The following is a 24,686-nucleotide window of genomic DNA, read 5'->3' as shown; positions in this document are numbered from 1 at the left end:
GCGAAAAAGCTCCCCTTTCATGATAACTGGGCGGCTTTAAGATTTGTTTAAAATATCCTACATCCTGCAGTAACAAAAACATCTTTGCTCCCTAGGAAAGCTGATGAGAAAAAAGGATTTTATTATAAGGCTTATTTAGCAATACATTCTGATTCAAGTGATAAGGGCATATCCTCCATGAGCTAAATCACATAGCTAAATCACTTCATAGAACAGTCCAAATATGCATTTAATGTCTTGTGCCAAAAGACAGCGTCATGCGTTGTTTTCTTTTTAATGATCAAATGTAGACTCCCAAAGATTGATCAGTGGTGATTCTGAAGCTGTCTTCTTGCCAATCAATCTAGATAATTATGAAAAAGCATATATTTATGAAGATAACAATGTTCAGTGAGCGGTAAATATCAGGCATGTCTAGACCACAAATTTGTATCAGTTTCATGCCATTTTAAAGGCTTGTACCCAAAGAATCTCAAGAAACATACCTCAAGAGATGCTACCACCATGAGGTATTATCCTACACACCAACAGAGAACTAAGTTTGCTAAGGCTGTGAACACACTATATCTTTAAAGCCTGTCTAAAGCACATAACTTGCACACATTCAGCTTTATGAATGTGGCAAAAAATAAATAAACCTAAAATGGAAAGTGATCAGGGTTGTGGGAAAAATGACTTGGGAAATCTCACCTGCCATGGAGCCCAATGTGTTTTGACTATACACAATTTTGGCTTTAGGTGCAAACCCCCATGTGAGCTGTGGGCTTAATGTATAGCAAAAGCTTTTGGAGGGAGAGGCTCCCGTGGAGCAGTTCAGTGAGGACGAAATATGCTCAGTGGGTATGAAATGCTGGCTGGCTGCTGGAGGGAGGATTGGAAAACCAAATGCCAGGACTGAAAGAGAAGGAATGGAATAGAATATACTGGAAGAATGCACGGCATGCTGGCTGGATCCATGAATGCGAGCACTCCATATTACGTCATTTTATTGCAGGACCAACCTGTACGTATACATTATCGAGCATGTTATTGTATATAGTGGTACCTCCGGTTGTGAACTTAATCCATTCCAAAGGTCCGTTCATAACCAGAAACCGCTCGTAACATGAGGCGTGCTTTCGCTAATGGCACCTCCTGCTGCTGCCACGCCACCAGAGTGTGATTTCTGCTCACATCCTGGGGCAAAGGTCACAACAAGGAGACCTACTTTGAGGTTAGCGGAGCACATAACCCAAAGGATACGTAAGGGGGTACGTAACACGAGGTACAACTGTACAGCACTATTTTTCTGTTTAAAACAAAGGTGCTGGAACTCACCAAGAATGTTTCCTTTGTTCTCTTATAATAGCAATGGCGTCCACCTGAGAGGTTCCTGCAAGCTCTGGCTGAAAAAAGCCCTGATTGTACAGAGGCCAGGCTTGATTTGCCTGTTGGAATTACAGTAATACCTCCGCGAACGTCCGCCTCGTCTAGCGTCCATTCCAGCGAACGTCCATGGCAAACCTGGAAGTACCAGAAAGGGTTACTTCCGGGTTTGCCGCTCACACATGCGCAGAAGTGCTAAATCATGCATCGCTCATGCACAGAAGCGCAAACCGCTCTGCGCGCATGTGCAGACGCAATGCTTTGCCCTGTGTTCTTTTCAGCTAGCGGTCAGGGCTCCGGAATGGATCCTGGTCGCAAAACAAGGTACGACTGTAGTCAGGTTCTTGGTTCACTCAGCAAAGTGTAAACGCTACCTGAACTGGGTCATTAAATGGGCTCCATTTAATTAATTAGTACACCAATGGGCAGTTCATCTAGTTTAGGTGTGAAGAACCTTTCTCTAGGCACCAGCCATTTCCAACAATCTATGGGTCCAAAATGCAAATCATCTGACTACAAAGAAATAGATCTCAGTCCAGCTCACCATTTCCTCTATTCTTCATCGTCTGCATTGTTCTGCTCCTTCTTCTTCTTCTTCTTCTGTCCTTTCTTCTTCTTATTCTCGTCTCTCTTCTGCTCTTTGCTCTGCTGACTTTGGTCTTCGTTCAATATTTTCTGAAAATGCAGTGTTAATGTGTGTTTATACACACCCACAAACCACTTTCAAGATCTTCAGATCATTCTGACGCTGTCCCTCAAGTTCAGCAACATGTTATTCTAGTTTATGTTTATTGCTTTGAGAGGTATATATCCAAAAGACAGTTTTAGCACACGGATTCCATGACCTTTTATAAGCTCTGTGCTAAATATCCACATACCATTTTTTAAAGCATTGGAGGGAACTATTTGTGCTGGCAAAGATTGCTTTGAAGACGGTGGGTACAGAATTTTCTAAATAGAGAAATAAATATTGCAGGGTACAACAAGGGGGCTTGCATTTACTTTTTGAGCACAACAAGGTGGTGAAGGGTCTTCCTTAACCCCCAAAACATTGAGGGTAAAGCCTACACTCTCTCAGATTACCCTGAATGCTTTGGATATTAAGGAAGATTCTATGCCCACTCCACCCAGCCAGCTCATTAAGATGAAATGATAATGGAACAGGCTTGTTTTCTCCTGCTCCAGAGTAAGACCCGAACCAATGGATTCAAGTTACAAGAAAAGAGATTCCCATGCAACATCAGGAATAACTTTATGATAGTAAGAACTGTAAGATAGTGGAACGGACTCCCTTGGAAGGTGATGGCCTCCCTTGTCTTGGAGGTTTGTAAGCAGAGGTTGGGTGGTCATATGTCATGGGTGCTTTAGATGACATTCCTGCATGGCAGGGGACTAGATGGCCATCAGGGTTCCTCCAGAGTCTATGCTTGTATGATAGGGTTGCCATACGGTCAGAATTTCCTGGACATAGCAGGAAAATGGCAGTTGGAAACAGCATCCGAGTGGAAATCGCTGAAATGTCTGGGAAAATGCAAACATATGGCAAGCCATGTTGGAAGTCTAGATTTTGGCGAATTTCCTTAACAATAGCTCAAAAAGTCAATTTTAAGATTTTGCACAACCACTTTGGGCAAAACTAAAAAAAAAAAAAAAAGCTAAAAGCTCAACAACTTTTGTGTCTGAATATTTTACTTTTGGGCAACCCTATATTCTATGACAAATAGAATTGCCCTGTTCTCCCTCCCCTGGGTCCATGAATTAGCTTTCTTTTATTTACTGGGAAAGCTCATTTGCTCCTCACGATTGTATGGGAGAATATACAGTGGTACCTCAGGTTAAGTACTTAATTCGTTCCGGAGGTCCATTCTTAACCTGAAACTGTTCTTAACCTGAACCACCAATTTAGCTAATGGGGCCTCCTGCTGCTGCCACGCCGCCGGAGCACGATTTCTGTTCTCATCCTGAAGCAAAGTTCTTAACCCGAAGTACTATTTCTGGGTTAGCGGAGTCTGTAGCCTGAAGCGTATGTAACCCGAGGTACCGCTATAAAGGCAAAACGTAGGAAAGTGATGGTCAGACATATAAGAGTATTGTTGCTTCCTGGACAATATGACAAGTGAATAAGGGCAAGGATCAGAATGACTCTTTCCTTAGAGTGCAGAAAGAATGTATTTGCTGTGGCCCCCGGAATTCATGACAATCTCTTCTCTTTCGCATGCCCACTCACATTGAATCTACACTTTGGGCTTTTCATGAGATGCGTTTGGGTACCTTAATATCTTTAGACAGAAACTCACATTTTTGTCTTTATCGTCTTGCCCAGTTTTCTGTAAAGCAAAGCAAAGGGTTACTTCTAAATATCAGCATTTCAAAGAAAAACAGAGAGCAGTGCAGCACAGCATGTCAAGGGTGGAATTCAACATCATGCTCTTCCAATCACTCTGCATCTGCAAGCATTTCTTTCAACTTGCCAAGGGGAGTAGTCCCCCTTTTCTCTGTCTGCACACTGTTCTAGGAGATATCGCTCCCCCCAAAGCCAATTTCAGGGGATGTGTGGGGCACAGGAGAGAAGTCTTGTTGTACAAGTGGGAGTCCTTGTGCAAGGGTGAATCTAACTCAACGTGCATAGTGTTGTAAACAAAATCTGCCCTTTCCCCCTTATGGGGTATCCAAGAGCCCATATAGAGTCCTTACGTGGGTTACCTATCGGTAGCAGAAAATAACAGAGGCCAACCAGAGAATATTGAGAAGCAAAGCAGCTAGTAAGCCTGATCTTTATTGATCTGTTGCAACAGGGTGCTCTCCTCACACGCAGGAGGACGGAGGAGGACCTAGAACAAAGGTGTGCCTGCCCTTATATAGACATTTTAAATTCCCTGCCCTGGAGTTGAAGACCACCCCTCCATACATCATACATACATCACAGAAGGGGTGTAACCCAAGACCACCACCCCACAAACATCATACCTACATCACAGAAAAGGCGGCCTACAACAGAAATTTGAATGTTGTTGTTTTTCCTGTCTGCCAGGTTATCTGATAATGCCTTATCTGATTGCCTTTCCTGGTAGCCTGCCCATTCCTTTGAAATGGTGATTACTAAATTCCTGTAAAAAGGAAGGTTTTTTTTCACCTCCTCCCTCCTTGCAGAGAAACATTTGGTCAGCTTGGGAGTCAAAATGGTTTCAGGACTGTCTTCCTGTGCTGCTTCAGACATGTGGTTTATATATTTATGTACGTGTTTGCTTGGTACATTTATGAACATTTATTTTATATCTAAGACCTTAAAATTCTTATTACAATAGCAGAAGGATACTTTACAGCGCTGAATTCTGAACCATTTTAAGATACCTTGCCCTGTCTAGGTGGAGGCAAAACAACATTCCCACCCACCCAATTTTATGGAATTGGTATAAGGAGAGGAAAATCACATTAAAATAAAATTTAGGAGGATGCCAGAAATCTCAAAGCAGCTGGGTTTGTCATTTAGATCCCTCCAGGGTTCTGCAAAATCCAATATTTCGTTAAGGAAAATCTGTTCTGTACTGAAAGACAATGGCATGGAATAAATAACTGAAAGCAGGGGAGGGCTAATGAGACTTACCACTCCAATATTGAAATTTATACCTGCCTGGAAGAAAAGAGACAGGGGTTAATGTATAATGTTTCTTTGGCTGGCCTACATTTCATGAGACAAAAAGGATCTTCCAAACTGAATTATTTGATGTATGATTCTTTGTATGACAGCAGCTGTTACATTTCTTTCACTCCATTCTGCTCCTTCTCTGCATCACCCCCTAGGATGATGTTTACAATCCCTAGGAACTGTTTATAATAAGCGTATGTTGATGCTGGGTAGCCATATTAAGCTGCCTTATTACCATTGCTCCGTAGCTCAGTGTCAGTGCTGCCAACTCCGAATGGTAGCTTCTTTTTAGGACCTTAGGTAGGGATGGCCAAATCTGTCAGTAAGTCTGTTTCTCATTTTTTCTAATCAAATAAGTTTTTCTAATCTAATCAGCATGCGATTTTTTATTTTTTTTAAAAAGAATCCTAATGGAAATCTATCAGCATTTGAGTGCACCTTTTTCTAATAGATATAAAGGTAAAGGTAAAGGTACCCCTGCCCGTACGGGCCAGTCTTGACAGACTCTGGGGTTGTGCGCCCAACTCACTTAAGAGGCCAGGGGCCAGCGCTGTCCGGAGACACTTCCGGGTCACGTGGCCAGCGTGACATCGCTGCTCTGGCGAGCCAGAGCCGCACACGGAAACGCCGTTTACCTTCCCGCTGGTAAGCGGTCCCTATTTATCTACTTGCACCCGGAGGTGCTTTCGAACTGCTAGGTTGGCAGGCGCTGGGACCGAGCAGCGGGAGCGCACCCCGCCGCAGGGATTCGAACCGCCGACCTTTCGATCGGCAAGCCCTAGGCGCTGAGGCTTTAACCCACAGCGCCACCTGCGTCTCCTAATAGATATACTTTAATGCAATATTTTTGCAATCAATTTTTCCTAATATAATGCATAGGGTTTTTTGTTTAAAAAATGAATACTCTTTTTTGATACACTTTCCCTTAAAGTTCACTTTTTTTTGTTTGGAGAACATTGTTGCAAAATTTAAAAATGTGTTTTGGTTCTTTTATTACTTTGGGAAATCCCCCCCCCCCCATCTTAAGCATTGAACCTTTTACAGGCCTGCTACTAGATTTCCTTTTAACTGGGACTACCAACGATTGTAATCTTCTTCTTCATCATCATCATCATAATCTAATCATCTACTAGATTTCCTTTTAATTGGGACTACCAACGATTGTAATCTTCTTCTTCTTCTTCTTCTTCTTCTTCTTCTTCTTCATCATCATCTATACATACATCACATTCCCCAAAACGTAACTCACCATAAGTAGAAGTCTCAAGCAAATGGACCCTTGGACTGGCTGAAATCCTGGAATTTCACATCCTTTATTCACTTCTACAATCTATAGTTAAAACCGTAGTTGAAATGATTCAGAATAATGTAACAAATATTTCAGATTTCCCATTTATCCACATTTACTAGAAATTTAGCATTATGGCACAACTTGCTACATCTTCCCAGGTAGGGAGGTATTCTTTTATGCCAATCATTCTTTTATGCCAAAGTATTCTCTTTGCAGTTGTCCAAGCTGACATGGCTTTATTCCAAGTAGAACAGCTACACGTTGTTAAAAAGGAGGAAATGCACCAGCCAAAAAAGAGGACAAAGGGGGATACAGATTTTCATAAAATTTGCGCAACCTCATTTATATGTGTAAATCCGAATTTAGTAATACTTGCTGTAATTTAAATAGAAACGTGAGGTTTCCAGGACCTAGCTGTTGATGGCAACTTAAAGACCACTTCTGTCCCTTATTAGGGTTCTTTAACTTTAAACTAGGTTTCAGCTGTCCTCTGGTAGCCCTTCAAACAGGGAATGGTCCTCTGTAAAGTAGGGCACACGGCTGCCCTAATTGCAAGATGGCCTGTGGGTGAGCTGATTACTCTGGTGTCACCTGGCTGAAATAAATTTGAGTCAGGATGAATATTAAATGTGAATGCTTTTGGGGTGGGGTGAGGGGAAGGAGACCGACCCATTTATATCCCACGACAATTGTGGTCAGCAATGGTGAGTATCACATTGCAGAAATGAATTGGCACCCATTTGCTGCCTGGAAACATCAGTTGTCATTTATTCTAACTTCTAAGGTGGCACTCAGCTGAGATAAACTCAGAAATGAATGGGCCTAACTTGGCTGTGTTCATTAATTCCAATGGGTCTACTCTGAGTAAAAGTTGAATACAATCCCTATGTTCAGAGTTCGTTTTTCCTGGCACATTGACTGTGATCTAAGATTTCAGAAGCTGCTGTTCTCACCATATTTTAAACTTTATAGTAACAATTTCATGGGGCCAGCCCCCACCTTATAACTGCTGCTTATTTTTTAAAAGGCTGAAGCAAAATAAAGACAGGGCCTTCCATATATTACAGCAGAAATAATTACGTTTTAAGAATATGTCTTGATGCACTACTATCAAAACTGAAACAAATAATAACTACTATAAATGTAAGTTGTGGATCTTACTGCACTCGATTTCTCATTATAATGGCAGAATACAGTTTAGCCTATTCAGCCTTAACAAGATGGACACATCTGTGACCCTATAATGCATGTAAATGCATACTTTGATTAACAGGCTAGCAAAATTGTATCTGGGTATCTACTTCCACTTTTTGTTGTTTTTTCTTGGTCTTCCTAGATGTTTTTTAAAATAGAAAAGAAAAAAAAGAAAAAAGTTATTATTTTGCTTCCACAGTGGAATTTTAAGTACAAGAAGAACATGAAAAGTTCATGGAAAACCACAGGCCATATTCTTATAACAGAAATCAAGTTCAGGAAAATGTCTCCCATTTGTGGACAAACTATGCCAGAACACACCTAGATCATTCACACACACCTAGAACCGTCCTAGATAACCCTTTGAAATAGGGTTGGAAGTTCCGGAACAACCCATAACAATAATGCTGTAAGTTCCCATCTAAAGTCACCCATCAGCCTAACCTTTTTTGTTACTGGAACAGCCTTGGACACCCCCAGTGCCAGAAAACAGACGAAAAGCACACCAGCCAGGAATGGCAGCCTCATTGCGTCCAGATCTAGCCTCTTCACAGCAGGTTTTGTGTTATCAATAATGCACTGTTAGGTTACCCAGTTCTGATTTCTGTTTGTCTTTATATCCTATACAGAGCCGCACAGCCTGGAAAGGCAGCCCAATGGATCCTTCTCTTATGATAGCCCTCCCCTTTCTCTGTCCTATATGACTGTCTTGCCCCCCACCCACCTCAGTTCCTCGTGGCTTTCAAAGTTCTCCGTCTTTCATTCTTCTCCTTATCTCTCCTGGCATTCACGATGCCTTAAGCAATACCATTTAGGAAAAGGACTCTTGCATACATGGCTGTCCAAAAGTCTGTCAAAGGTCTCTGAGCTCAGTTGCGTAAGAGGCAAGAAGTCCTGAGGTGGGCCTCAAGTGTATTAAAATGGCTGATCAAGAGTGGCGGTTGGGGACTTGAATGAAAGATCTTCCATGAGCACCGAAGTTCTTCCATGAACTTCAACAAGGCCCCTGGCAACTCCTAGGCACGTTCCATATTACCCATGGCACCATGGATTGTAGATAGATACAAATAAGCACGTGTTGATGACAGGAATGCCATATTAACTTCATGGACCTCGTCCACCCACTGTTCCACATTCAGCACATGTCTTCTCCTCAGAAAGAGCCATGGCATATCCCCCATCAGAGCTGCTTCATAGCCTCACATGTGGGTCACAGCCTTCCTACAGGAACCGGGGCATTCTTCTGAAACCAAAGTTTTCACACAGCTAATGCAGAATGCTGCAGCTAATAATACTTCTTTAAAATCTGAGTAACGAGAGCATTTCACAAGGGAGGGAAAAACAGAGCCACATGGGCAAGGATAGTCACTACAATAGCCAGGTCTCAAGCAGCAACGCTATGAGTTGTCCTCATTGCTCAGATCCATATGAGAAACAGCAGATGTGTATTTGATTCCCAATCCTCCGTAATGCAGATTCTACCATCTGCATTTCCTGATGGCAACAATAATTTTGAAAGTCTTCTAGCATGCCTGCTTCACCAAGAATGCTAATAAGTTGTTAGAATATTAAATGAAACTTCTTTATTTGCCGTTGTTTTTTGAGGAAGCTTTGAAATGTAGCCTATTACCCCCATTAAAAAAAGGATAGTTTAGATTAGCCTTTGCCAACCTGGTATCCTCCAGATGTTCTGGACTAAAACTCCCATGGCAGATGGGAATTGTAGTCTGGAGGACATCAGGTCGGCAAAAGCTGGTTTAGATCGCAGGTTGTTTGGAGCAGCAATTTTAAAAACAAACAGTTCTTTTAGTCTACTACAGTAAAATATTTTGTTACCCTATCTAGTTAACAGCTGTTGGTGGGATGATTGGTAAGGCCACAATAACTTCTTATAAACTCTCATTTCTTTTCATTTCACCATTACCAACAGATATAGAGTGGTAGGAAACAAAAAGAGAATAATGATGTTTTAGAAGGACTTGCGTGAATTTACTTGACAGGGCTGATATTAAATTGAATTGTACATACTAGAATGGGAAATTCTGGACTTATGGAAACACTAGTATTCAGAAGATCTTGGGCAAATACACTTGGCAGTTAATAACAGAAGTATTTTGGGTGTCATCTTAGGCACACTCACTTGGGGAAAAGTTCAATTGAAATAGTGGGATTTACTTTTGAGTAGGCGCACACAGTTCCAGGTTGCCGAGTGGATCTTCTGTATGGTCAGAAAGATAAGCAAACAGTGGAAAAAGAGCTTTGCTAGATTTTATAAGGTAATTTTTTAAGAGCCTCGTGAATAAGACAGGAGTTTATGATATGAGAAAGAATGTTCTGAATGCTGTCATAAATGTGTATTCAAGACCTAAATTTATTGCTCAGTTAGACATCGGCTTGGATTCTGAGATAAGTTAACAAGGAAGTTGGTGGAGAGTTTCCCATCCCTTACTCCCCAAGCAAGTACATGAAGGGCCATGGGGCTCCTCTTTAATAATTTGGGGTGGCGTGTGAGAGGCTGCTGGGAAGGAAGGAATCATTCCAAAATTGGAGATGCCTCCAATCTCCCCTGCCCCCAGTATGGACTTAAAAATGTCTTCCAGTTTATTTTTTCATGCATTCTTTTAAAAATCTTGACCTTTTTAATGGGTTGTTAGGTCCTGCAATATTTATGGATAAAAATGTCACTTTAGTATTTTAGGGGGGGGGGTTAATATATAAACATGAAACCATTCTATCCCAAAATTAGCATTTTTAGATCTTGTGTCTGTTTCCCATGTATTTTATGCTGTAAGTCACTTGGGCACACCTTTCATATGTGCGAAGAATAAATAGAATATATAAGAATAAAACCAAAAGAACCATCAGAAAAGAACAAAAGGTGAAGAAAGCAGGACAATTTAATCTGATGGATTTTATACATATATCAAATTCCTCTTCTTGGAAATCTTCTTGTACCCATGTCTTCTACCTTCAACATACCTGCTTCAACGTCATCAGAATGCCAAAAATTCCATACATTTCTTAGATTCAGTAGATCTTTTGGTCGGTGTTTGGCTTTTAAGCTTAATAGTAACTTAAAAGGGAAACAGCATGTATATTCTTCCAGATTCTATATTGCTAGCTTTTGAAATTAATCGAATACTGCACTCTTTCAGCCCCTAATATTGAAATTTAGATCATATTAATGAGCTCTCCAACAAAATATGGCAGTCGAGAGTGCTCTTCTTCTTTGTTCCGAGTCCCCTTTTTCAAACATAAATTCTTGCCCTATGCCACCATACTTTTGTTTTTAAACTGTTTACAGTTTTATGTTCAGGCTGCAACTGCTGTTCCAAACCATTTCTCATTTCCACAAAAGCCCCACAGGAAGCTGGGATCCAGCATTGACTGTAAGTATGTGGAAATGGCTACGTCAGAAAGAAGCAGACCTGAACATCTGTGATATAAAAAGTTATGGGGTTTTAGCAGGAAACTATGAGACATGCACTGATTGCAGTCAGAGCAATATTACCGGTCCATAACATTTAAAGGTTTACGTCGGGAGCACAAATGTTCACGAATGCCCAATAAAATGGACATCTGGAAAGTCCCTCAGTCAACATCCCATGGCCATTGAGCACACTCAGTCCATGTTGAACAAAAAATGACAGATTCATCAATCCTTATCCCAGGATTAACACATTACAGTTGAGTAACCTGAATGCTTATCATAGCATCAGTCACTGAAGCCAGGCTGTCTCTGATTTTGCTTTGCTATTTGCAGGGGAGTAAATACCTATTTATTTTTGTTCCACCAGTTCTGTTTGTGCTATTCTTTTTCCTCTGATGTATTTATTTATTTATTTATTGTAATTGCTAATTATAGTTTTAAATTGTTAAATTGTTATTGTTTTTAAATTGTGTCTTCATAGTTACTGTGAAACACTTTGAGAAGCATCATGATCAAGGGAAGTAATAGTGCCACTGTATTCTGCTCTGGTCAGACCTCACCTGGAGTACTGTGTCCAGTTCTGGGCACCACAGTTCAAGAAGGACACTGACAAACTGGAACATGTCCAGAGGAGGGCAACCAAAATGGTCAAAGGCCTGGAAACGATGCCTTATGAAGAACGGCTAAGGGAGCTGGGCATGTTTAGCCTGGAGAAGAGGAGGTTAAGGGGTGATATGATAGCCATGTTCAAATATATAAAAGGATGTCACATAGAGGAGGGAGAAAGGTTGTTTTCTGCTGCTCCAGAGAAGCGGACACGGAGCAATGGTTCCAAACTACAAGAAAGAAGATTCCACCTAAACATTAGGAAGAACTTCCTGACAGTAAGAGCTGTTCGACAGTGGAATTTGCGGCCAAGGAGTGTGGTGGAGTCTCCTTCTTTGGAGGTCTTTAAGCAGAGGCTTGACAACCATATGTCAGGAGTGCTCTGATGGTGTTTCCTGCTTGGCAGGGGGTTGGACTCGATGGCCCTTGTGGTCTCTTCCAACTCTATGATTCTATGATTCTATGGCCGAAATGTGGCACACCAGTATTGTAAATAAAAATGTATAGATAAGTAAATGTTCATAGCTTTCTTCATAAGGCTACAGGGTCTAACTCTCTCAATAATGCTGCCCATATGCAAGCTTTGCCCTAGATGAAATGAACTGTGTAAACTACTCTCTCTGGACAAATACATTTTATACTGTGGACCAGAAGAGGGTGTTAGAGTTATAACTACCAGAAAAAGAGAGGCATTGTCATTTAATATAGTGAGGGAGCTGGCAAGTAGATCTCTAAAAAACCAAGTGATTGTTTTCTTCCACATATAAAGTGGCATTAAAGAATTGTAACCCAATGATTCTTCATACATGGACTGACAGAACTTCCAATAATAAATGTTCTCCTAATTGTGGAATTCGATGCCTAATTCCTTGTGATTAAGTTCCACTGAACTCAGTAATTTTCTGAGTAAATAATAAATAATAAAAAGTGCTGTAAAACGTGAACAGTAATTTTCATTATCATTGTCTAGGGGCTCCTGTTAAGGTCTCTGTTGTTGGATTTACTGCACCAACTATTAAAAATGTTCTGCTTTAATCTGTGGAATTTCAAATTTTGGTGTTTTTCTTTTTATTTAAAAGGGCACAGGATGTGCCTGGGAAGAGAGGGGAGGGGAGGGGAATGCAGGGGGCTAATGACAGTGGTTTTTGGTAGGTGGCAGGCGGTATGGGGGGGTGCAGAACAGGTAAGGGACACACAGCACAGGCAGTTGGTGACTGGTGTGCCGTGTGCCGGCCCCTCCTCCAGCCTGGGGAATTGTGGCTGTCCTATCAGCCAACCCTCAAATCTGTGGCTGCTGTTTTGAATGACAGGTCATCTCGGAGTAAGACCTCCCTCATCCATGATCTGAATAGGAATGAGGAGACCAATCTGGTCTGTATCATTATCACTGAGACTTAGGTGGGTGAACAGGGTGGAGTTGGGACTCAGCTATACAGGTGCAAATACAATGTATTAAGTGTGTTTTAAGTGCATTCTACAAATGTGACACTAGATGACGATGGTGAGTGAATTCAATATATTTTTCAAAACACTTTTTAAAAAAACATTTTCACAGCGTTTTTTAATATATGTCTAGATTTCACCTTGGTCTCATTCAGCTGTGCCCACCTGGGTACTTAGTGCAGCATCAGGGCAGGTTTGATACTCAGGGAGGAGGAGATGCTGTGGTCTATAGAAATTCTCTGTCTTCTCTCCAGTCTCTCTCTCTCTCTCTCTCTCTCTCTCTCTCTCTCTCTCTCTCGTGTGTGTGTGACATTGGGCATTTGGGTTGGATTAGGGACTCTGCTGGTTTACTGCTCAGTGCTCTCCCTGCCTGAGCTGACAGAGCTGGTCTCAGAGGCAGTGTTGGGGACTGCTAGACTGCTTGCTGGTTTTGTGGGACCTTCATGCCAGTGAGACTGGCTCTGGGGTGGTTCAGGATCTCATGGCTGCCATGACGATGGGGCTGTTCCAGCATGTCATTGGCCCAAAGCATGTGGCAGGCCACATTCTGGACCTTCTTTCTCTCAACTAGGTGGGAAAAGAAGGATCTGAAAGTGGAGGGTATTGATATTAGCCCCTTTTCATGGTCATATCACTTCCTGTTGAGATTTAGGCCAGCAGCACCTTTCCCCCTCTGCAGCAGAGGGGGACCTATTAGGGCGGCCTGCCCTCAGAAGCTAATGGATCTTACTGGTTTCCTGGCGACACTAGGATTTTCCAGCTGAGATGAGTGGTACTCCTGTAGAAGCCCTGGCTGACCTGTGGAACATCTAAATGACTTGGGCCACATGAGCGCCTCTGAGCTCCCTCTCCTGCTTTGTGGTGTCTAATGGGCTCCCTGGTATTCTCCAGAGCTTAGGGCGAGGAAACTAATGACTTAAAACCAGGTACACATTCAAACTGAGCCTCTTCAGTTGAGTTTAGTTATGCCAGCCCAGGTCTCTTTTTCTGTAGCAACTGATAATGCTTTCAGACCTTGCAAGAGAACCTGACCTTTGGAATTCTGCTCAATTCTTGTGGGACAACTTTATCCTATATGCTCTTGATTATCAGTGATGGGTTGATTAGATGTCTTTGTTAGTTAATGATTTCTTCCGATGGGGCTAAATTAGCAGGCACCAGCTGGCACTGTAGGAAAACCTTTCATCAGGAAAAGATTCTTGGGCAATTGAGGTCACACAACTACTTATCCCACCAAATTGCTCTCAATAGATGCCTTTAGATAGAATTCATTGACCTCAATGCAAAATATGCTCTGGGAGCTAAAATGTATGATCAAGAGAACCACATGGAACATCTCCTATGGGGCTGAAACATTTCAGATTGCAGGTTGGGAGACACGGGTCTCAGTGGTCCCCCCTGTGCATGGGCACCCCACCCAGAAAAGAAAATATACCAGAGGAAAAGGTTGTAGGCTGATTTTCTAAAAGAGATGCTAGTTTTTTAAGTACAGCTTGTTTCTATGTGCAGAGCATGCAGACATGTGTTTTCTCACTTCCCCTCTTTGTGGTTGTTGTTGTTTAGTCCTCTTAGTCATGTTCAACTCTCCATGACCCCATGGACCAGAGCATGCCTTGGAAACTCTCACTTCCTTCTCAAAGCTTCTCCTTTTTTATGTCCATGGAGTTTTCCTGGCAAAATACTAGAGTGGCTTGCCAGTTACTTCTCCAGGTGGATCACATTTAGTCTAACACGGGTGGCGCTGTGGGTTAAACCACAGAGCCTAGGACTTGCCTATCAGAAGGTCGGCAGTTCGAATCCCCACGATGGGGTGAGCTCCCGTTGCTCGGTCCCAGCTCCTGCCAACCTAGCAGTTCGAAAGAATGTCAAAGTGCAAGTAGATAAATAGGTACCGCTCTGGCAGGAAGGTAAACGGTGTTTCCGTGCGCTGCTCTGGTTTGCAAGAAGCGGCTTAGTCATGCTGGCCACATGACCTGGAAGCTGTATGCCGGCTCCCTCAGCCAATAAAGCAAGATGAGTGCCGCAACCCCAGAGTCGGTCACGACTGGATCTAATGGTCAAGGGTCCCCTTACCTTTACCTTTACCTTGGCTATGACCTGTCCGTCTTGGGTGGCCCTGCACAGCATAGCTCAGAGCTTCTTGGCCACGAGAAGTTCAAGCCTCTTCACCACGACAAGGCAGTGATCCATGAAGGGGCTCTTTGTGGTAGACTCCAATAAAAGCTTTCCCATATGATTCTCCTGACTGCTTCAGCTCCAAGTGGCAGCATTTACAAGGTCCCCCATGCAGTTGTAAACCACTCACTCCCTATACACCTTTCCAACCACAATGGCACTTTTCTGGTCCCCAGCTATTGCCAATTCTGCTGTGTGCGCACTGTATACCCATGTTTAATTGAAGCCATGTTGATCAGAGGGAGGGAATGCAGGAAGGCAGAGGAAAGGCTGACAAATTCAAGGGGCAATGAAGCAGTTGGTCATGCACGGGCATCAGCTTATGTCTCTCCATTCTGGGCACCTTAGTGTGCATCTATTTCATCCCTGTCTTTGATCTCCAGCAGCAGAAGCAAGGCATGGGCATTGAGGGCCAACTCTAGTTGGCTGGAGTATGGTGCTGATAATGCCAAGGTTGCAGGTTCAATCCCTTGTATGGGACAGCTGCATATTCCTGCATTGCAGGGGGTTGGGCTAGATGATCACCAAGGTCCCTTCCAACTCTACGATTCTATGATCACACACTTTGGATTTCTTTTTTGGGGGGCACCCACATGATACTAAGATCCCCAGGCTGAGTAACTTGCAAATAACAAATCCTCTGTCTCTGCACAATCTCTTCTCCTGGGTTCTCATTTTGCCGCTTACAGAACTGAATGGAGGAGTTCCTATTGGGAGCCATTTGTGAAATTATCATCTGATATATTGCATGGTTGAAAATCATTGCTGGTAACAAAAATGTCACAGTTCAGGTGCCAAGACCTGTTTCTTAACTGCAGCAATGAAATCGATAGGATGTGCCAAGAGTATGACTGATCCTCATTTAGCTAGCTGGCTAAAACATAGGGAAGTGCTTATCTTATCTCTCAGAATATCGTTTGAGAATTGCAGCTGAAATGTACCTGACAAAGTCCAGCCTGGCTTCCTGCCTGCTAAATGGTTCCAGTCAACATTCATCCAATCAACGTAATATAGCAACTCCCTCCCCTGACTAGTAGAGTAATTTTGATCTCACAGATGGGATAGAAATATGAATGGGAATAGGGGGGCTCTTGGCTGCAAATACACATTTATAGCTCCAACTTGCCCAGTGGTGCTGTATCCAAAATTTCAGCTGCAAATTATATACACACTATTCTTTTAAAGCACGTTCAAAGCACAGTTTTCTCCTCAAAACATTCTGGACACTGTAGTTTGTCAAGGGTTTCTGGGAATTTGAACTCTGTGAGGGATAAACTACAGTGCCCAGATTGCTTTGAGGAGGGGAAATATGCTTTGAATGTGGTTTAAGGGCACAGAATAGGCCTTCACTGTGTTGGCGCCCCACTTCTGGAATGCTGTCCCAAGGAAGGCACCATTATTACTTAGCTTTTCTACATTTCTTGCATTTCTTTTCCACCAGGCCTTTGTATTTTAGTAATCTACGGGCTCCTTCTCTCTTGAGGTAATGTAACCCTGAAGCTACAGACCTGCTCCTTCTGGGGGAGTGCAATCTCATCTAGAAGAGGCCATCTCTCTACTTCTTGGACCCAAGAACTTGGAACACAAAGCAGCTCTGTCTTATCAGCATTCTACTTCAATTTACTGGCCCATAACCAGTCCTTCACCATGTTCAAGCCCTGGTCTACCACCTGCACGGCAACTCCTGATTCATATGGAACAGACAGATAGAGCTTAGTATTATCTGCATATTGATGACATCTCATGTATATCTCCGAAGGACAGCTCCCAGCATTTTCAGATAGATGTGGGGGACACAGGGGGCAAGGTGGAACACTGCATTATGCCACAAGACAACTCCCATAGTGCAATAGTTCTCACTGTAACTACTTTCCGGAAATGACCCTGCAAGTAGGAGCAGAACCACTTAGAAGGATGGCATGGTTAACAGTGTCAAAAGAAATCTAGAAATCTAAGAAATCCAGAACAAACAGGGTTGTACTTCTCCTATCTAGCTCCCAGCAAATGTGGGTGACCAAGGTAGTTTCAGTGTCATGAGCCGACTGGAAACCAACTGAAATGGGTCCAGATAATCAGTTTCTTTCAAGTATCCCTGAAGCTGGGCCACCACTCTTCCCCCACAATCACCTTGCCTCCAAAGTGGATATTCATCACTGGTGATAGTTGTTACACCAACCAAAGCATCACAAAATAGTGTGCAAGCTCCAGAACTCTTCATCAAGCTGAACAGTAAACAGAGTAATGGGTGGGTGGGGAGAGGAATCTTTTTTGGCTGATGTTGTAGCCAAACAATATTAAGATGAATGGGAAACGAGACAGTAAATACCGTATTTTTCGCTCTATAACACGCACCTGACCATAACACGCACATCGTTTTTAGAGGAGGAAAACAAGGGAAAAAACATTCTGAATGAAACAGTGGATGTATCATTTTTGGGCTTCATGCTGTGGCCACAGACATGTGATCTGATGGTGAATTTGGGGTGACCCAATGCAAAAATCCTGAGAGTTCCTGTGGATCCATGCTTTGTAACCACGTTTTTGCACCATTGCAGCCCCAGGCAACAGTGGGTGCGTGATTTTTTGGGTGCAGGCTGTAGCCATGGACATGCTATGTGATTTGATGGTGAATTTGGGGTGACCCAATGCAAAGATCCTGAGAATCCCTGTGGATCCATGCTTTGTAACCACATTTTTGCACCATTGCAGCCCCAGGCAACAGTGGGTGCGTGATTTTTTTGGTGCAGGCTGTAGCCATGGACATGCTATGTGATCTGATGGTGAATTTGGGGTGACCCAGTGCAAAGATCCTGAGAATCCCTGTGGATCCATGCTTTGTAACCACATTTTTGCACCATTGCAGCCCCAGGCAACAGTGGGTGCGTGATTTTTTTGGTGCAGGCTGTAGCCATGGTCATGCTATGTGATCTGATGGTGAATTTGGGGTGACCCAATGCAAAGATCCTGAGGATCCCTGTGGATCCATGCTTTTTAACCACGGTTTTGCACCATTGCAGCCCCAGGCAACAGTGGGTGCGTGATTTTTTTGGTGCAGGCTGTAGCCATGGACATGCTATGTGATCTGATGGTGAATTTGGGGTGACCCAATGCAAAGATCCTGAGGATCCATGTGGATCTATGCTTTGTAACCACATTTTAAGTGGGGAGCGAAGGAAAAACAAAGAAGGGACATGAGAGGGGTGTGCAGAGAAGCAGCTGGCTAAGAATGCAGGAGAGGGATTTAACGGAGGGAGGAAAGAAAGGCAAAAGTTTCCCCCCACCAGAGCCAGCCATCTCTCTCTCTCTCTCTCTCTCTCTCTCTCTCTCTCTCTCTCTCCCCCTCCCTCCCTCCCTCTCTCTCCCCCCTCTCTCTCCCTCCCCCCTCTCTCTCACTTCCCCCCTCTCTCTCCCTCTCCCCCAGCAGCACCCGAGCACAGAGAGGAATTCCCCTCTGCTTGCCTGGAGGGGAGGGGCTTTCCCTGCTCTTTGTTCCGTTTCAGCAAACACAGCAACGAAACAGAGAAGGGTGAGCAGTAAGACCCTGAGGCAGAATGCAGGAAAGCAGCCGCTTCCTCTTTTCAGTTTTCCCTTCTCCGTGAAGTGCCGCGATTTGATTTTTGCCTGATTTTTCGGCTCCAGGGACCACACATTCACTCTATAACACGCACAGACATTTCCCCTTCCTTTCTAGGAGAAAAAATCTGCGTGTTATAGAGGGAAAAATACGGTATACAAATGAAGCTCTTTATGTGCTGTGCAGGTATTAGGTACCACCTGCTGGGAACAAAAAGCAGAACAATGACTAACTCCTCATTTCTGAAAATGTAACAAAATTGTTTAACCATTTAACCACCTGACAAAATGTTATGGAGAACTCAGAAGTTTGCCACACCAATTTTGTATATTTTGGTTGCTTTAATATTTTGGTATTGTCCTAAAACAAACTTTGGAATTCTACTCATATGTGATGCTTCTTCAAATATTTAATCCAAGCACCCAGCCTACAGACAAGTGGAGTGGGACTTTTTTTAATTAAAAAAAAATCATAATCATCAATGTTTGTTAAGTGTTTTAAATCAGTGGGCATTTAGAAAGTGCTGGAGAGGAGGAAAGAGTTAAGAAAGTATGTGTGGGACTTCAAACGTAGTCTAGAACTGACTGAAGCCAAAAGTAGGTTGCTGAAGAGCTATTATCATGCATGTTTGAATTGCTGGCAGCACACATTTCAAGTTCCTGATAGGTTCACAGAGATGTAAGAGTCGTTGTTCCTCAGAAAGTCAGTGTTGACTTTTTACTAGGCTTAGAGTGCTATATAGTGATACCTCGGGTTAAGAACTTAATTCATTCTGGAGGTCCGTTCTTAACCTGAAACTGTTCTTAACCTGAGGTACCACATTAGCTAATGGGGCCTCCCGCTGCCGCTGCGCTGCCAGAGCATGATTTCTGTTCTCATCCTGAAGCAAAGTTCTTAACCTGGGGTACTATTTCTGGGTTAGTGGAGTCTGTAACCTGAAGCGTCTGTAACCCGAGGTACCACTGTACTTGCTACTCATGTGTAAGCTTTACTGAGTTTAGTGGGGCTGTATATAAAGTTGAGAGTACAGGATTCTCACCCCTGTTTAAAATACTTCGCCACCGATTTAGAAAATACACATGCTAAGATGTTGCTCTCAAACCAGTCCTGTGTTAAGCAGGCATGTCAATGCTTTTATTTATTTTATTATTATTTTTTGGCACTATGGAGACACAGACATCTTCAGCAGGAGAGGTAACTTAGTACAGTCTGATCTTGTTTGCCTTGGCTGACCTGACAAATTCAGACCAATTAGTTGCCCTCAGAATTTGAATTGGCAAAGCACCTAAGGCAAAACGGACAACAATGGTCAGGGTCCAGACTGAATGCTCTGCACTTGTCTTTCCCGCCCTTATTATACAGAGTGGAACAGCTTCCAAACACCACCTGGGGGCGGTTGCAACAAGGCAGTATGAAGAAGCTTTGTGCTCTCTCTCCTTGGATCAATATTTAATTTCTCTCAGCAGTAAGAGGACTGATAAAAGTTTGCTAGTTCAAATAAGGACTTTCAATTAAACTAAACCCCCACCCTGATTCCTTTTCTCTCTGTGTTTTCTCTCTCTCTTTAAATCAACAGTCACAGTTTAATATGTTATTCAAAGCTGTACCTCAAAGAACTGTGGACTTGGGAACACTTACTCACTTCAGCTGGGTTTTCACAGGCACTCTTTGCAACAGGGTAAATAATCAGTTTTAGAAGCTAAATCTTATAGGGCCATGTGACTAAATTGCACTTTAGTCAGCCACACCAGTGTGTGAATTGCTTTCAAGATAAGTGAAGGCATAAATGCCCCCCAGGGAACTAAGGAATACCTCAGGTTGAGCAGAAATCACCTGTGTGTTAAGCTCCCCTCTTACAGCAGATAAGCATGGCATTTGATGGCACCTGGAAGGTGGAGAAGAGTGAAAACTATGAGAAGTTCATGGAGGCGATGGGTAAGATCTGGATCCCCTTTGCCTCCTATGACAATGTTTGTTATCACTGCTATTTGAAAGCTTGGTGGAGATGCTGCCCTTCTTTTCATGGTCTCCTTAGCCACTGATGTTCTGCTGCATTGTCTGCTACCTACTAAATTTCAGCTCTTCTATCCTTTAGAGAGAGCTTCCTGAAAAAGAAAAAGAAAAAACCTTGCCAGTAAATGAATCTTGCACAACCATTAGGGTTGCCTCTCCTCCTCCTCCTCCTATTCGTCCAACACGGGAGATGTAGTGATGTTGAAATGTTTTGCTAGGTTTTTTCCCCACCTGCAGAGGGAAAAAATATATTTAGCACTGCTGGCATGTTGCAACAAAGAATTCACTGGTCTTTATTTTTATCCTGCGCTTTTCTTGAAGCAGCTCAGCGTGGTGTGCGTAATTCATGCCCTTGCCATCACTGTTTTATCTTCACAAGCACCCCTGTGAGGTGGGATGGCTGATAAAGCACGTTTGAAACATTCTTTCCTTCAGAGAATTCTGGGCAATGTAGTTTACCCCTCAGTCACAGTTCCCAGTATCCCTTAACAAACCACAGTGCCTATATATATGTGTATATATACACTGGTGGGGAAGAATGTGCTTCCTATGTGCTTTAAAGATATAGTATGTATGCAGCCAGTCACCCTCTGAGCTTCACAGCTAAGGAGATTTTTCAACTCAGGTTTTCAAGCTCTTGGTTTCACACATACACACAAGCTCTTATCTTAGAAAGTTTACCTTTCCTCTTTCCTCTTAATCGTGCTTGCAAAACTCAAGGCAATGATTTCCTGCTCTCATACTTTTCTAAGACTTAACATCTCCTTGAGCACTCAATGGAATATGCCATATGCCCGCTATACAGCATTTGCAGCCCTCAAGCTACTGTTGGGAGTCCAATTTTAAGAAAATTACATTTATATACTGCCCCATATCCACAGATCTCAGGGCAGTTCACAGGATTAAATCTCATCAACACCAGCCCTCTTCAGCCCATACATTCACCATATAGGCCAGCCACGTATATGCAGCTTTCTTCAGTTGACTCTCACCCACTCCCCAAAAAACTTTCCTGCCCAATATTTGGTGCTTCCAAGTAAGGGCTTAATACTGCAAATGCACCATCGAGACATTCCAAATGGGTGGTTGATAGGAAAGAAATTTGATTCAGTTCACATTTGGAGGCAAACTTACCTAATCTACACTTTCTAAACACTGTATTTTACTCTGCAAACCACCTTGAGATCTTACAATGAAGTGCAGTATCTAAATCTAAATAATAATAATAATAATAATAATAATAATAAACAATACCCCCATTAAAAAAGAAGTCACATTTTTCTTAATTTTGCAATGCAATCGTCTAGTCAAGTAATGTGTGTGCAAAAGTGCACACGCTAGGGTAAAATGTGCATATAAAAATGAATATGTTAGTGAAAATAGCAAAGAAAAATGCTTTATAGTAGGGAAAGTTGCTTTGCAAACATGACCAATATTTGCATACCAAAATGTATCTATTAGGAGAAAACGGTGAATTTTTGTGAAGGTAGCTTTTAATAGTTGCAGACTGATGTAAAAATGTGAAGAACTGAAGATTGGAAAAATGAGAAACAACAAATTATTTGGGACAGGTTTTTTTTTTTTATTTATTAAAAAATTTAGTGCATTTTCCAGGGAAAGGGAAAATCCAGATTAAATGAGAACAAATGCAGGCTTTGATACTGACTATATCAGGTACACACTGCAAAAAACTTGCATGCATGAGGAATGTACATTCCACAACGAACATCTGGAAGCAGCCCTACATAGCTGTTTCATGTTGAGCAGCATCAACTTATGCCACCCCAACATGTTTTGCAATGATATCTTCCTTCCCCCTGGCTCAGAAGAATATAGAGAGCTACATAAATCAATTGTTGAATGGATTTACACTAATAAAGGCTCTTTTCAAAGAAAACAGAACAGGAGGACAGAAAGTTATCTATGAACTCAGGGTTATTGAGGTAACAAATATGAAAGAGAAATGTCAAGAACCCAGCATTAGTTTATCCAATGTGCTTTCCAAGCCCTTGTCTATGGCATATTGCAGATCACATATGGTTCACACACTGCCTTAAAGCCATGGCAGGCCAAGAGCATGGGGATATGCAGAAAGGATATCTAGAATGGGTGTGTTAGCAGTGAACACCATAGAAAACGATTTCAGAGTTCAAAAAGAAGAGAGTCTTGGGTACAACTTGCTCAGTGCTAGCCTTCTATTAGTCAATTTGCTTACTTTTTTCTTTTTTAAAGAACATTCCTACTGGGTGTTTTACTTGCTACCCTCTTCCCTTCCCAGGTATTAATTTAGTAAAGAGAAAACTAGGGGCCCATGACAACCTGAAGATCATTATTCAACAAGACGGAAACAAATTCACTATCAAAGAATCCAGCAATTTCCGCACAATAGAGATAGTATTCAACCTTAAAGAGAATTTTGACTACAGCTTGGCTGACGGAACTGAACTCCATGTAAGACACCTGTTCTCCTGTGATGGTTTTGTTCCTGTGGGGCGAGTCTGCAGAGAGCAGTACACAACTGATTTGGTTTGGGGTGGTTTCTAGGAACGTTTAAGCTGATCTGTATTTTAAAATGTCCATGTCTTTATGTTGTAGGGCAACTGGGACCTGAAAGGCAGCCAACTTGTAGGCACATTCAACCGGAAAGATAACGGGAAGGAACTTAAGGCACTGAGAGAAATCGAAGGAGATGAAATGATTCAGGTACGTTCAGCAGGAAAAGCTAATGGATCTTCTTAAGTTTTATTTTCCTTTGCCAACAACAACAAAAATCATTTAGGTTCTTGACGAGGAACAAAGGAGTTGTTCTTAAATTCTGACCCTAAGCTAATTTCCTTGAAAGCACAATTTACTTTCTGTTTAAAGGAAACAGGAAGGAGATACCTGTTTTTCCTTGGTGAATTGAAAGGGTTAGGATTACTACCTGTGGGAGACATTTCTTCTTGGCCGTAAAAGTTCAGAACTTGGGTTACCTCAACCTGTTTAAAAAAAAAAGGTATTATAACAAGTGGGAGCTGCCACAGTGCTCCTGTTCAGGGTGTCAGCCAGCGACTCACTCGATCAGACTTCTGCATGTCATCCCAAAATTCTTATTTTTCTGTATCTTCACAATAAGCTTACTTATTGGGATGATTCTGGTAATTCTGGAAACCTTTGGGTTTCCCCAAACCTGCTGATACTGCCCTCTTGTGTTTCCGGTGCAATTTTGGCTAACCAACTTTTACTTTCTAAAATAATGCATAAATGGAAGCACAACCATCCTTTGAAATTCTCACTTCTCCAAATTTTGTAGGGCCTTTCTCTAGACAAGTAATGTCTATGAACAGCTACTAGCATAAAATGTATATATTTCTGAAACTGTCATACAAAATCGCATTACTAGCCAGTTGAGGGAGAGGGGAGTCCACCCATTTGCTGTCTTCCAGAGATTCACTTCCTTTGTTCCCCTTAATGTCCCTCTAAATATGCATTAGGTGTGCTTTAAATATAGGGTGTGGATCTGCTCAGTAACTGACAGCATTTTTCTCTCCTCTCCTTCCTCTTCACTCCAATAAGTAACATTCTGATTCTCTCTCTCTCTTTGTACTATTTCAGACTTACATCTATGAAGGAGTTACAGCAAAGAGAATCTTCAAGAGAGGTTGAACAACAGCCCAGGATTGAAATCTGAAATAAAACTGTACTTTATTTATGGCAACTGTAATTTCCCCACCGAGCACAAGAATAATGGAGTTCTGATATGCTTGCCAACATACTATAACTGAAATGTATGTTTATCTATAATACCCATGTTTGTTTAGATAAATCAGTCTTAGCAATACCATTTATCTACCTTTTATAAATAGTGATGATGGTGTTGGTGGAAATAAACATTACTTCTACACTGCTTTTTGGAAGCCGCATTTGTCTTTCATTATTGCATGTTGTTCTTTTTAAAAAAACACACAAT

At 42.2% G+C, this 24,686-nt stretch overlaps 2 protein-coding genes across 6 annotated transcripts; one reads left to right on the top strand and one right to left on the bottom strand.

The window, feature by feature from the left end:
• Nucleotides 1-101: 101 nt before the first annotated feature.
• On the bottom strand, nucleotides 102-21,945 carry LOC307223976 (uncharacterized protein). Of its 5 annotated transcripts, none has more exons than XR_013842356.1 (6): nucleotides 20,363-20,382; nucleotides 6,261-6,341; nucleotides 4,970-4,996; nucleotides 3,663-3,692; nucleotides 1,910-2,040; nucleotides 102-343 (listed from the first exon to the last, which is right to left on the bottom strand). XR_013842356.1 is itself a non-coding variant. In XM_079990385.1 (6 exons), exons 1-5 carry the CDS (start codon nucleotides 20,879-20,881, stop codon nucleotides 1,918-1,920), a joined length of 291 nt encoding a protein of 96 aa, XP_079846511.1. In that variant the 5' UTR covers nucleotides 20,882-21,945; the 3' UTR covers nucleotides 102-343; nucleotides 1,910-1,917. The 5 variants fall into 5 exon arrangements, 3 of the variants coding, with proteins under 3 accessions (XP_079846511.1, XP_079846512.1, XP_079846510.1); XM_079990385.1 differs by lacking the exon at nucleotides 20,363-20,382 and adding an exon at nucleotides 20,852-21,945; XM_079990386.1 differs by lacking the exon at nucleotides 20,363-20,382 and adding an exon at nucleotides 17,278-17,469.
• On the top strand, nucleotides 20,495-24,623 carry FABP2 (fatty acid binding protein 2). Its single transcript, XM_079990383.1, has 4 exons — nucleotides 20,495-20,659; nucleotides 23,016-23,188; nucleotides 23,333-23,440; nucleotides 24,332-24,623. Exons 1-4 carry the CDS (start codon nucleotides 20,593-20,595, stop codon nucleotides 24,380-24,382), a joined length of 399 nt encoding a protein of 132 aa, XP_079846509.1. The 5' UTR covers nucleotides 20,495-20,592; the 3' UTR covers nucleotides 24,383-24,623.
• The last annotated feature ends 63 nt before the right edge of the window (nucleotides 24,624-24,686 follow it).

This window comes from Podarcis cretensis (assembly GCF_951804945.1).
Source record: "Podarcis cretensis genome assembly, chromosome: 9".
NCBI lineage: Eukaryota > Metazoa > Chordata > Lepidosauria > Squamata > Lacertidae > Podarcis > Podarcis cretensis.
The sequence above is the reverse complement of the archived record's forward strand: the minus strand, read 5'-3'. Positions and strand labels throughout refer to the sequence as shown.

Coding starts and splice junctions, on each gene's coding strand:
- LOC307223976 (XM_079990384.1), bottom strand. CDS start 13,804: ATGTGGCCCAAGTCATTTAGATGTTCCACAGGTCAGCCAGGGCTTCTA. Junction 6,342..13,705: donor CTAGTGTCGCCAGGAAACCA/GTAAGATCCATT, acceptor TTTTAACTATAG/ATTGTAGAAGTGAATAAAGG. Junction 3,693..4,969: donor TAAATTTCAATATTGGAGTG/GTAAGTCTCATT, acceptor TTTGCTTTACAG/AAAACTGGGCAAGACGATAA.
- FABP2 (XM_079990383.1), top strand. CDS start 20,593: ATGGCATTTGATGGCACCTGGAAGGTGGAGAAGAGTGAAAACTATGAG. Junction 20,660..23,015: donor GAAGTTCATGGAGGCGATGG/GTAAGATCTGGA, acceptor TTCCCTTCCCAG/GTATTAATTTAGTAAAGAGA. Junction 23,189..23,332: donor CTGACGGAACTGAACTCCAT/GTAAGACACCTG, acceptor TTTATGTTGTAG/GGCAACTGGGACCTGAAAGG.